Raw genomic sequence first — 12,195 nt, forward strand, 5'->3', positions numbered from 1 at the left:
CAATCTCCCTAACAGAAATCCCTATCAAAATACACATCCAGTTGGATTTTGGATGAGGTCACTGTATGTTTGTCAACTATATATTACTTAGGATTGATAAGGGCACACTGAAACAGACCCCCTTGTCATCACTGGTGGACTAACTGCAAAGCAATTTGTCCTGATCTATCAACATCATCAAAATCTTTATTACCCTTTGACCTAGGAATTCCACTTTTTGTATTTATTCACATATAATTAATGAGAATCATAAAGGATTTACATAAAAGCATATATAAAATTATTTTTGCTATAGCACCAATTGTAAGAAATATTTTAAATTTTGAATGTATAATTATATAGAAATAATTAAATTATGCTACATCCATAATGATGTAAGAAAATACAATTACTAGAAACTATGTTTTGAATAATCAATTTCTATGATGAGAAAATGCTCAGTATAAAATACTAAATGAAATATGCATAATACCAATTTATTATAAATACACATATACATGTAGACATGTAGACAGACACAGAAGAAAACATTCAAAACATTCCCAAATAATAATAGCAATTACTTGGTGATGAGAGACAAACAATAAGGTTTTTACTTTCTTCCTTACACATTCCTATTTTCTCAATTTTCTACAATGCACATTGTATTTTTAATAATTAAAAATAAAGAAATGCTCCTGCTATTTTATCCTTGTAATATTTTCACTACTAAAAGCTCTTTTTTAATTTCAAAGTACTTCCATTATCGTTAAGGACGTTTTCATAGATCCTAATTGGGAGTTTTGGTTCTGGTTCTTACATAATGTTGCCACTATCTCCTATGCTGCTGTCTTCAAAACAGAGGTGCCACAGGGCAAAATGGTCAGTATTGAAAGCCCTGAGCGAATATAGGGACTTACATTAGACCAAGAAAAATTTTTAATTATAGCTCTGTGAAGTTAGAACTACAGTGGAAATTTTATAATATTGATATTCACTGTGATTTTGGTCCAAGACAGCTGGAGACAGAGGTGATATATTAACTGAAGTCAGTAATTCTCAACTACTAAAAAGTGAATTCTAATCCCCTGAAAGGCTTACCCCTGAATTTTACTATCTGAGGGAAAATACCTGAAACCATTTTGAAAATGTTCTTCCCACTCTACAATAATCTCATTTATGAAATGTGTATCCCTATACTACATCCTAATACAAATTCACTGACTGAACAAAGAAAAATTACTCACAGAATTACCCTTACTTAAGATTCCTGCTTGAAACAAAATATGTTAGCTAATTATATTGACTGCTGTAATGAGAAGTCAATTTTGTTGATAAACAAGTTTGTAGAACAAAGAGATAGTCACAGCCACTAAAACTCAGACATCTAAATTTTGCCAAATATGTTGATAAAAAGCCAAGAAAAATAAACTATTGATTCAACTGCTTTATCCAAACATGGATGAGTACGAGCAATATCTCATCAGTTTTGACAGTAGATAATGAGAATCATGACAAATACAGAATTTACTCAACATATACTTTATGTCCAGTGTCAAAAACTTTTATGCTATTTTACTGTTTTTCACCAAAGGTAAGTCTTTAACTTTATGACTAAAGAAGGATTCAATCTGTACTATTTTTAACTTTTTCTTAAAGGTAAAGTCACACACAAAAAGTTTTCATTGTTAGATCTTATGTCTCAACTTTTGGTCTACATAAAATATCATCCAAAAGTACTGGTAAAAAAAACTTCATGATAGGGGCTGGTGCCGTGGCTCACTTGGTTAATCCTCTGCCTGTGGTGCCAGCATCCCATGTGGGCGCCGGGTTCTAGTCCCGGTTGCTCCTCTTCCAGTCCAGCTCTTTGCTGTGGCCTGGGAGGGCAGTGGAGGATGGCCCAAGTGCTTGGGTGCCTGCATCCGCATGGGAGACCAGGAGGAAGCACCTGGCTCCTGGCTTCGGATCGGCATAGCTCCGGCCGTAGTGGCCATTTGGGGGGTAAACCAACGAAGGAGACCTTTCTCTCTGTCTCTCTCTCACTGTCTAACTGTATCTGTCAAATAAAAAAAAAAAAACTTGATGATAAAGTTGTCAGCAAAAGTTAGTAAAGGAAGAAAAGATGGTGTGATGAATGATGCTGAGTCAACTGCTTGGCTAGATGTGAAAAAATAATTCAGACCCCCATCCCACACCTTTCAGCAAAACAGGCACCAAAGAGATCAAAGAGTTAAATGTTTGGGAAAAAAATTTTCAGAAGAAAACTTCTTATCTGTTCTCTAAATAAAGTACTGAGAAAATATAATAAAAAGCAAATATAATCACAAAGGAAAGGATATGCAGATTGAAACATTAATATCCTACCCATTAACAGGCTCAAGAAGATGAGCAGATCTGCCAAAGAGATAAAAATAAGCACTAAAACATGAAAATTAGTCAACTTCATTAATAGCCAAAGAAATGAATATTACAACAAGGTGCCAATTTTATTATAAATTAACTAAGTATTTTTAAATGACAATAATGCATTCTTGTGAAATTTATGTGAGAAAAAACACACACTCACTGCAGGTTTAGGGTGTAAACTATACACACTTTCTAAAAGCTCAATTAGCAACCTATAATGAGCCATAAAACATTCACACCCTTTGATGTAGTGATCCATTTCTAGGAATCTTAAGGAGACATTCTAAAGGAAGGACGAAAAATGTATGCACAAAAAGTTCATTACAGCAATATGGATAACAGCAAAAAGTTTGAAGTTAACTAAATAAATTTATATAAATGATTTGGAATTGTTTAATTAACTGATGATATGCTCACAAGATAGGTAATGCATCCTTAAAAATGTTCTTAACAAAGAATTTTAAAACTATATAACAATGCCTATGCTACTATATTGGCCAGGGCAGATCAAGAACACATAATCACACAAAGTTGTTTTAGATAGTGTTGTTTTAGAAGATGTTTTATGTCCTTTTTTGTACTTTTTCCAACTGTATTACAATATGCATTGTAGTAGATTTTTCTTATAAACAAACAAAAAAACACAATGAGAAAAGAAAATGAGGTTAACAGAGGAAACACTCACACTGGAGGTGCAGAGGACACAGTCTTTAGGGAGAATCCCAGGGGAAATAGTAGCCTATGGGGAAAAGTAGGTGATCACAGGCACTCAAGGAAGAACAGGAAAGGCTAAAAAGATATGTAGAAATAATAGACATTCTGAGGAAAGGAAAGACACAGAAATTCTAACAGCAGGGCTGGGGAAGGAGGCAATTAGAGTAAGATGTCACAGATTCTTGTCTCTCCCCACTCACCAGCCATTACAGCTGCTGACCGCTGAGCTGGCTCAAAAGGACATTTCCCCCGGCCACTCTCAAGTCTTTCAACCTGCTGGAAACTGGACACATCCTACAGACCAGAAGGGGGCAATTGGTTTAGGGGTTATAGGGAAGGTTCATGTCAAGAATTAAATATTCCCAGTCAGCTATCCCTGATTCCCCTACCTATTCCTGTATTTTCCATCTCTGCCATCTCTTTTTCACCAGTTTACTCCTCTCCCCTCAATTCCTCTAGTACTCAACATTCACATTCCCTTACAAAAGAACACCTAGGGTGACCCTAGAAGACATCAGGAGACTGAAGCCAGGTCTTTCCTCTAAAATGGTGCTTTACTGTGGGTTTTGCAACAGGCTAGAGAATGTGTACAAGGTCAGGGGACCAGGGAAGAAGGCACAGATCCTAAGGGCTGGAGCCTCAGGAAGGGTAAGGGGATGCACAGGCTAATAGAGGATCATCAGTAGCCCAAGGTCCTAGGGAAGGAAGGGCCACTCTTCCACTACTGGCACCCCAAGAATGAAAGGCGTGGCCTGAATCATCCATCCAAGTGGCGGAGGGAACAAGCTCAGGTCAGAATTTGAGGGTTTGGTAGGTAAGTTCCTCCTTTACCCTGGGGCTCCAGAGGGACTGACCCGGGTGGCAGGCAAGAGGTCTAAGAGTTCTACCTGGACCAGCCAGCGGTTACCTTAGTCTAGCACCCAGCACTAAGAGAAGCTTTAAGATAGTATCTAAAAATGAAAATCAAGGATGATTTCAACTGAGGACCACAAGGGAAGTTAACAGAAGTTGATTCTGAATCACAGTTGTGGCATGGAAATGCCAGGCATGCCAATCTAGGATGGGCATACAGTGCTGCTGGAGCCTGATTACTCTGGTGGTAGTTGGAGGAGCAACATAGATACTTGTCCCTTGAGTACAATATACTGCCAGCCCATCGGACTGCTCATATCTTTGCTGTATATGACAGGCAGGTTTTATCTCATGAGTCAATTTTGAAGAAGGCCTGTTAAAATTAGAAGTGATGTGAGGGCCCTTAAGAGAAGATATTGGGTCAAAAGAGCCTAGTAGAAGGGAAGATCCCGCAGTACAAGTTCCGCACCTGTGTGGCAGTGGAAGTATCCTCACCCAAGTGGGGAGACAGTTTGGTGCAGGATTAACAAGAGGTTCAGGGGCTCTCAAGATGTGCTTCATACCTGCTGCTGCTTCCCCTCTCGCTTCTCACCTCAACGGTGGCAGTAATCTCTTTTCTTCATATTCTCTAGCCTCACCCCTAACTTATTCTACATATCTACCTAAGATTAATCTTCCAAAGTATCACTGGTTTGATAATACATTTTTTAGCAAGAGCATGAAAAAAATGGTTCGTTATTGCCTGAAGTACAAACTCTTTAGCCCAACCTAAATATATTTTGCTATTCTCAAAATTATCTTTGTTCTAGCCAAACCAGATTTCCTGTTAAGCTTGGAAAGCAAACTGTATTCTTCCATCTCTATGTCTAAAAATACTTCCTTACATTTCACCAAAGACTAAAAAGAACCTTTTCTCAGTGCCCATTCTCTTTAGTTTTTATGTACCACCATGTGACACTTTTGACTCATTCTCTTCTTTGAAACTTTCTATTACTTGTCTTGACAATCTACTCTCCTAGAGTCCCTCTTCCCATCTTTTATTTCTTGATTTCCTTCTCTCTAGTCTCTACATGTGTATCCTAATGATCTATCCTTATTCCTTTCCATATATTCTTCAAAGATCTCATTCATTCTTATATTTCCAGTCAGACTTTCTATGCAAATCACCCACCAAACTCTCCAAGTCTGATGTCTTCCAAACTCTATTCTATGTTTTCATTTGATTGCTGGGCTTCCTCACAGAGATCACCAACAGTCAACATGTCCCTTAACATTCAACATGTCAAAACTAGTCCTCTTCCAGTTTCCCATAATGGTATCATTATGTCAACGAGGTTCCGATACTTTAAGAAAGTGAGTCCCTATTAACTAGACAGATTATGATTATGATATGGTTGAAGGGACCACTGACTGGGATCTAAAAGAGGCAAGACCTTTCTACTACAACCTCTGTGTGAAGGCTGAGATTCTTCAGTGTTGTCAGCATAGACTCAGTCAGCTGTGGTGACAGCAAGTTCCTCAAGCTGAAAGCCAGGGCTGGATAAAAGACCCTCACTCACTGAGCTGGATGGCTGGAACCAGTCATTTAGCCTTAGCCAAGAAGGATCCAGGGTACATAAAGGACCTCTCCCACACGACTAAAAGAAAAAAAAAAAAAAAAAAAAAAAAAGATGGCCCTGTTATATGAAACACATCAAATGCCACCAAAAAAAAAAAAAATGAACCAGATAAGGCCTCTGGGCTACAGGCTGGATTAGTGAGACCAGTTAGTGGAGAAGAGTCAGATAAAACTAGGTTTAAATTTTGGCTCTGCTTCTGCTAGCTATATTACTTTAAACGTGGTACCTAATTTCTTTGAACTTTGGTTTCTTTATTTATGAAGTAGAAATAAATAATACCTAAATATTATAATGGGGTAATGAGAATTAAACTTCATCATGAACTCAAGTGCCTTGGAACAGAGTAGATACCCAATTGAACAGCTGTTGCTGTTGTCATAATTTGAGGTGTACCACTTTCTCCATTAACTGCTGGAGTTCCCTCAATAAAACAAAGTAAAATATTTCCCCCAGTGTCTGATGATCTGTTGCTGAAGGACAGCTCTCCATTGCAGGAGCTGGTAGATCCAACGCTTGACCTTCCTTTCTGTAAGAACCTTCATTTCTCCACAATGAAGTTGGTGCTGCTAGATCAAAGTTCTTGGATAATAGTTATACACAGTCACAAAGTCATCGGTCAAGGACATTAAAAGTTCAGCACGAGGGGCCAGTGCCAAGTCCAGCACTAAGGATAAGGCAAGAACTTAGTCAAAAAGACTGGAGTTCCCAGGCAGCAGTTAAGACCGGTAAAGGAAGAAGACAACCCTCAACAAGTCCACAAAGCACACTCAGGATGTGCTTGAAGAGTTAACAGAACTGATTCCTTTGGGGTTATGCCCTATATTCTCCTACTCACAGGCCTTGATCGAAGAATGGTCCTCATTTCATGAGTCTACGACCAGGAACGTTCAAAAAGCTGAATTCGTGGGAGGGCAAGACACAGATCCCTGGCTTCAGTCTTCATTGCTGGTGTTCCTCAAGAATGGATGGGATCCAGATCACACTGATCCTGACAGATATGTCCATATATCTGGATATCTTATCCAACAGCCATTGTCCCACTTCAGAGAACAAGGAAGAAAAGACGGCCCTAGGAGACTAACTTGGAGATGGCTCTATTAGCCATTCATACCTATGGGTTCCCCAAGCCTGCAAAAGAACAAATATGGTAGGGGCAGTACCATTACTACCTGTGAGCCTTGTGAGAGCTGCAGGGAAGCTAGACCTGATGGATCTAGAGACGGGATCTAGAGGTTTCAACTGATGAAACAGAGATTTTCAATACGACTCTGAGCTGGGAAACCTTCCCAGGAAAAAGGAGCCATCCAGACCTTGGTAGGCAATCTATCACCTATATTATGGAAAGAACTCAAGGGCAGCCCAGAAAGACTCAGTGGAGCAATCTGGCACATATAATTGTATAACATTCTAAATCAGAGATGTGAGGATGGTCTATGCCATAGAACCTGACTAGATCAAGGTGGCAAGGATTATTGCAAATTTCAGAAGAGTCAAGATCTACAGTTAAGGATCAGGGTCAAGAAAGAGAGCTACTGCTCTATGGAGCAGAAATGAGAGTCATTGGACACAAAGAATATTTAAGGCTTTTGAGGCACTTTAGTGCCTTGTCACAAATATCTGCTACAGTGTACCAGTATAACAAATGGGAAAAGCTAGGGTCCAAAAACAGTGGCCAATTCCAAGGAACCATGCAGCATGACTAGCCTAAATGTGATTAAGAGTATCCATATCCCAAGCCTGTTTGGGTTTGAAGGTGGTGAAGCCTAGGGTTTCAGGAGCAATGAATGAATAGGATCTAGAAGGAAACATGGTTGACAGAGTGCCCACCCTGAAGGCAAGATTTAAGGTATGGGGCCAGCAGATATTATTACATTAGTGGACAGCAACATCAGAGGCAGCGAGAGCAGAAAGTCTCAAGCCACACAGAATGAGGCTGGCAGCGGAGGAGGAGGGTGAGAGAAAGTCACAAGCTACAGGAAGAAGAAACAGGCATGGGCTGCACTAAGAAGTGGATCTATGGGCCTGCATTGTGGTGTGGCAGGTTAAGCCACTGCTTCCAATGCCAGCATCCCATATCCAAGTGTCAGTTTGAGTCCTGGCTGCTCTGCTTCCAATCCAGCTCCCTGCTAATGCATCTGAGAAAGCAGCAGAAGATGATCTGAGTACTTGGGTCCCTGCCACCTATATGGAGCTCCTGGTTCCGGGCTGTTACATCCACTTGAGGAGTGAACCAGCAGATGGAAGATATTTCTTTCTCTCTCTCTCTCTCTCTCTGTCACTCTGTAACTCTTTCAACTAAATAATTTTTTTTTAAGAAAGAAGAAGAAGAAGAAGTGGATCCAGGCTGCTTGGACAAAGTTCACACAGGGTAAGAGAAACAGAGGTTACTGGTTTCTGAATTTCTCCTACATTTATCTTCTCCCTGGCCCAACCAGCATCCCTAACTTCCTTCACAATCCCTTTTATCTCTCTTACAACTTTATATATCTTACCCTCTGTAATCTTCCTTCCCCTCCCCATATCCCCTCCCTCAGTGGCAGACAGGCCCCCACCTATAAGGACAGTCCACTACCCCCAGTGCTCATCATGCACAATGGTTGCCTTAATCATGCTCCCCAATATGGTCACTCACAGAGAACCCTTCCCATCCACCACTTGCCACCCCCAAGTAATTCACACTGGTGCAGGCTCCCTCTCCCTCTCCTCCCACCCCTGTCACTCACAATAACCCCGCACTTCGGGTCAAAGGCGAAGGTGCCACAAGTGAGGAGGTGAGAAGCATTGGCAATGGCGAGAATCTGGACAAAATTGTGACATTCGTCCTGGTGGGTCAGAGATGGTTACAGAGAATCAGAAGCAGCAAGGAAGAGTAAGGATAAGGTGCTGTTGGGACAGTGAGATGCTGCTGTAGGATTCTAGGTTCAGGGTTGATGGATGATGGCATGATGTTACAGTCTCTGCTGGGTCCACTGGGATGTGAGCACTACAGGGGACTGGCACCTCATCAGGACTGAACCAACATCTCAACTGATACTCAGGGCAAGGTGGGTTTTATACCTACCTCTCTCTTGCCTTTCTTCCTACAGTTCTGTCTGTGAGCTTCCGGCACAATCCAATCAATCTGAGAAAGGAAGAGCAGTCATTTCTCCAGATCCCCCCTACCCAAACTCTCTCAAGGTCAGGGGAGATAAGACTGTTCTCCAGCTCCCATCCATCTGGGAGCTTCAGAGATCCCTGGGGTATTGCTTTTTAAACTGGAGGTCCCACTCATTAATGAGTAATGCAATCAACTGTGAAATCATGACCAACAATATTTTTTTATGAAACAGAATAGTCAGAACATATAACATATGGGAAAGTAGATATTGTTAAATGTTTCTTCCAGTAAACACTTACGTGCTGAGTCACAGCTCACAGTATAGTTCTTACTCGTGGATGGCTCACAAAGTTTGAAAGCTGTCCCCTTTGAGGACTGTAATGCTAATGCTCCATCTACCCACTGTCACTTTAAACCTCTGGCCTCCTCCCCATCATCACAAACCTCTCTCACAGCCTCCCTTGTCACCATGACCTCCCCCCACCTTATCATGCTCAGGCAATTTCTGCTCATTTCCCCAACTCCCCCTCTCCTGCCGCCAGCTCTGTCACCTCTTTGGTTATTAGGAGCCCACATACAAAGTCCACAACACTGCGGATATAATCACAGGCCATGGGATCTGAGATCCTCCCCGCTTTTATCTCACCCTGCGTGGTTTCTCCCCCGAGAAGGGCAGGGATATAGCGAAGATGGTGTCCCGGGCGCCAACATAAAGTGTGTGGGAAGCAGGATCCACAAGGAGGACAGAGTAATTGTACGTCTGAGGGACGGTGAACCGGGTGAGATAGGAGTCAGCCTCTGGCAGGAAGAGAGAGGGAAAGGAGAGACTAAGACCAGCCACTGTTTTACAAGGGTAGAGTCCACAAGAGCAAAACCAAAGGGTTTTATTTTCTTTCAATTATTATTTATTTAGTATCTATTGGTGGGAAAACCAGAGCTTTGACAGGCCAACCAGCAATAGTACCCCAAAGATAGGTAACTGATGAGATCAGAGTACTTAGTTCACAATCTAGTCAAGTAAGTTTTTCTATTAAAAAAAAACACTTTATTGAAATAACAGCATAATCATCAAGTCTGTAGCTTCTATTCATAGCAATGTGATAATTTAAAAATACTTACGGAAGATACAAGCACTTCCCAAAATTTCTTTTTTTTTTTTTTAGTCACTACTTCATAGTAACTTCATTTTACTTAGAAATAAAATGTTTCACACTTTTCACCAACATATTAGGAGTCTGTCTTCTCTCTCTCCCATTGCCCTTGACCTTCTTGCTTGATTCCACCCAAAGAGGCAGAGTATAGTAAGAAAGAGTATGTGTTCTGGAAATGGCCCAAGTGGGTTTAAATGTAGCTCTTCCACTTAACAGTGGTATCTTCTTCAGGAAGTTATTTGCACTCTCTGAGCCTCACTTTCCTCACCTATAAACACCACTATCCAGGCTTGTTGGGAGATTTAAGTAAGATAACTCATATGGAAACACCTGGAACATACTATGTTTCACAAATGGTCCCTTTCCTCCTTACTTAGGGCATGTATTCTATTTAGAAAAATCTAAACCTTCTATCAGCAACCAAAACTCATATAGGGGTGGCACTGGGCCTAGCAGTTAAAATACAGTTAGGATGCCTACATCCCACATTGGAGTACCTGAATTTAGTGTCTGGTTTTGGCTCCTGATTCCAGTTTCCTTCTAATGCAGAGCCTGGGAACCACAGGTGATGGTTTAAGGAACTGAGTTCCTGCTACCCATGTGGGAAAGCTTGACTGGGTTCCCAGCTCCTGGTTTTAGCCCCATGACCATTTTTTTCCCCCAAAAGAAACCTTTTATTTAAGGAATACAAACTTCATGCATTTCATAAATACAACTTTAGGAACACAGTGATTCTTCCCACCCACACTCCCACCCCTCTTCCTCCTCCCTCTCCTATTCCTAGCCTTATTTTTTACTAAGATCTATTTTCAAATAACTTTATACACAGAAGATTATACTAAGTAAAGAGTTCAACAAATGGTATGAAAAAAACTGTTCCTCAACATTGGAGACAAAGGCTGTTCAAAATCATTGTATCTCCAAGTTAATTTCACTTTGAGAAACTTAATTAACTTTAAAGAACCCAAGAATTATACATCTTTTGCAAGCACTTAGACATAACTATGACTTATCAGACATAAGAATATCCTCCACTTAATACACTAAAATGAAGTAAATCTTTGAGAACAAATTTTACTATTAACTCTCATAATACAACTCTTTGAGGACAGAGGTCCTGCATGAGAAGTTAGTGCACGGTGACTCCTGTTGTTAATTAACAATTGACACTCTTATGTATGACACCCAGAACCATTTTGAACATTTGAGGGACCCAGCAGATGCAAGTTCTCATTCTCTGACTCTACGTCTCCTTCCACTCCCAAATTAAAAAAAAAAAAAATTAGGTTAGATTTTGTTTAAAGATCAAAACGATTAAGTTAGCATAAATTTCCCTTCTTAGCTCAACTTCTGGCTCTTGGGACCCTACTCTTGCACCAGTACAGCTCTGCTCTACCAACTTCACCTGCTCAGACACCCCTGAGATGGGAGAATGGCCACCTGCCCACTCACTCCTAGACATGTTGCTACGAGCCCTAGCCATCCCATCCTCCCATACTACTCTGTGCTGTATTCTACCAGCAGGATCAACCCTGGAATCATCCAGCCTCCCTCCATATCCCCAACTCTGCTTCTACTTCCACCATCTAGACCTCTCTGGATTCCTGGACACCAACTCAGCCTGGCAACGTCAGCTCACCTTGTGGCTGTTGCTCCAGCACAAACTGAAAGCCCAGGTTCTGACCACAACCTTGCATCTGTCACTGGTCTGAGTTTACACTCTAAATTTACTATTAACTACTATTATCTGGTTGTGAATTTTGAGCTTTTTTTTTTTTTTTTTTTTTTTTACCAAAAGGATGAACTCTTGGCTTCATTGGTTCTGTCTGCCCAAAATGCTAATGCTCAATGCCCACCAAGAAGAAAACAAGGCGCATGGCCACACTTGTGCCCACCTGAGCAGGGCTCTAAATGTCAACCATTCCAATGGCTACTTGTAACCTTGTGGCATACCCTGGCTTCTTCCATATCTTTTGAAAGAACATGTTCCCTTTTTTCCATGTGAAGACTTTAAAAATCACTGAGGCAAAACTTTAAATCAGTTGTTTGAATGGCTCTCCAACATTCAGCGTAAGCAATAGGTAACGGAAGTAGGGAACATTGAGGAAGCTCGGAGGATTGGGGCGGATCCGATAAGGGGGAGAATGGGAGCTGGCTGAGGAAGGGCTGGGAAGGTTAGGGCTGTGAGCGAGGCAAGAGGCGTGGATGGGGGTGGGGACGTAGAACCGATGATAGAGAAATGAATTTGAGAAGATAAAATGCTGGGGGGTGGGGTGGGGTGGGGATCAGGGATGGTGGTTAGAGGAGAATGGGTTTCAAACAGGCATGACAGACACAGCTGTGTGTGCCGGGGAACAGAGAAATAAGAGAGGGAATT

At 41.1% G+C, this 12,195-nt stretch overlaps 1 protein-coding gene across 5 annotated transcripts in view; it reads right to left on the reverse strand.

The window, feature by feature from the left end:
* The window catches only part of SEMA4F (ssemaphorin 4F), a 33,766-nt gene that overhangs the window by 20,964 nt on the left and 607 nt on the right, over positions 1–12,195 (reverse strand). For 3 of the 5 annotated variants that reach the window (XM_070069693.1, XM_070069692.1, XM_070069690.1), the window contains exons 2-5: positions 9,314–9,465; positions 8,632–8,691; positions 8,294–8,392; positions 3,300–3,393 (exon numbers count right to left, since the gene is read on the reverse strand). The exons of 1 other annotated variant lie outside the window; for it this stretch is intronic. In XM_070069693.1, coding sequence (XP_069925794.1) covers positions 3,300–3,393; positions 8,294–8,392; positions 8,632–8,691; positions 9,314–9,465 — 405 coding nt within the window. The remainder of the gene's footprint in view (positions 1–3,299; positions 3,394–8,293; positions 8,393–8,631; positions 8,692–9,313; positions 9,466–12,195) is intronic. One more of the 5 variants, XM_070069691.1, reaches the window with a different exon arrangement.

Source organism: Oryctolagus cuniculus, chromosome 2, assembly GCF_964237555.1.
Source record: "Oryctolagus cuniculus chromosome 2, mOryCun1.1, whole genome shotgun sequence".
NCBI classification, from domain to species: domain Eukaryota; kingdom Metazoa; phylum Chordata; class Mammalia; order Lagomorpha; family Leporidae; genus Oryctolagus; species Oryctolagus cuniculus.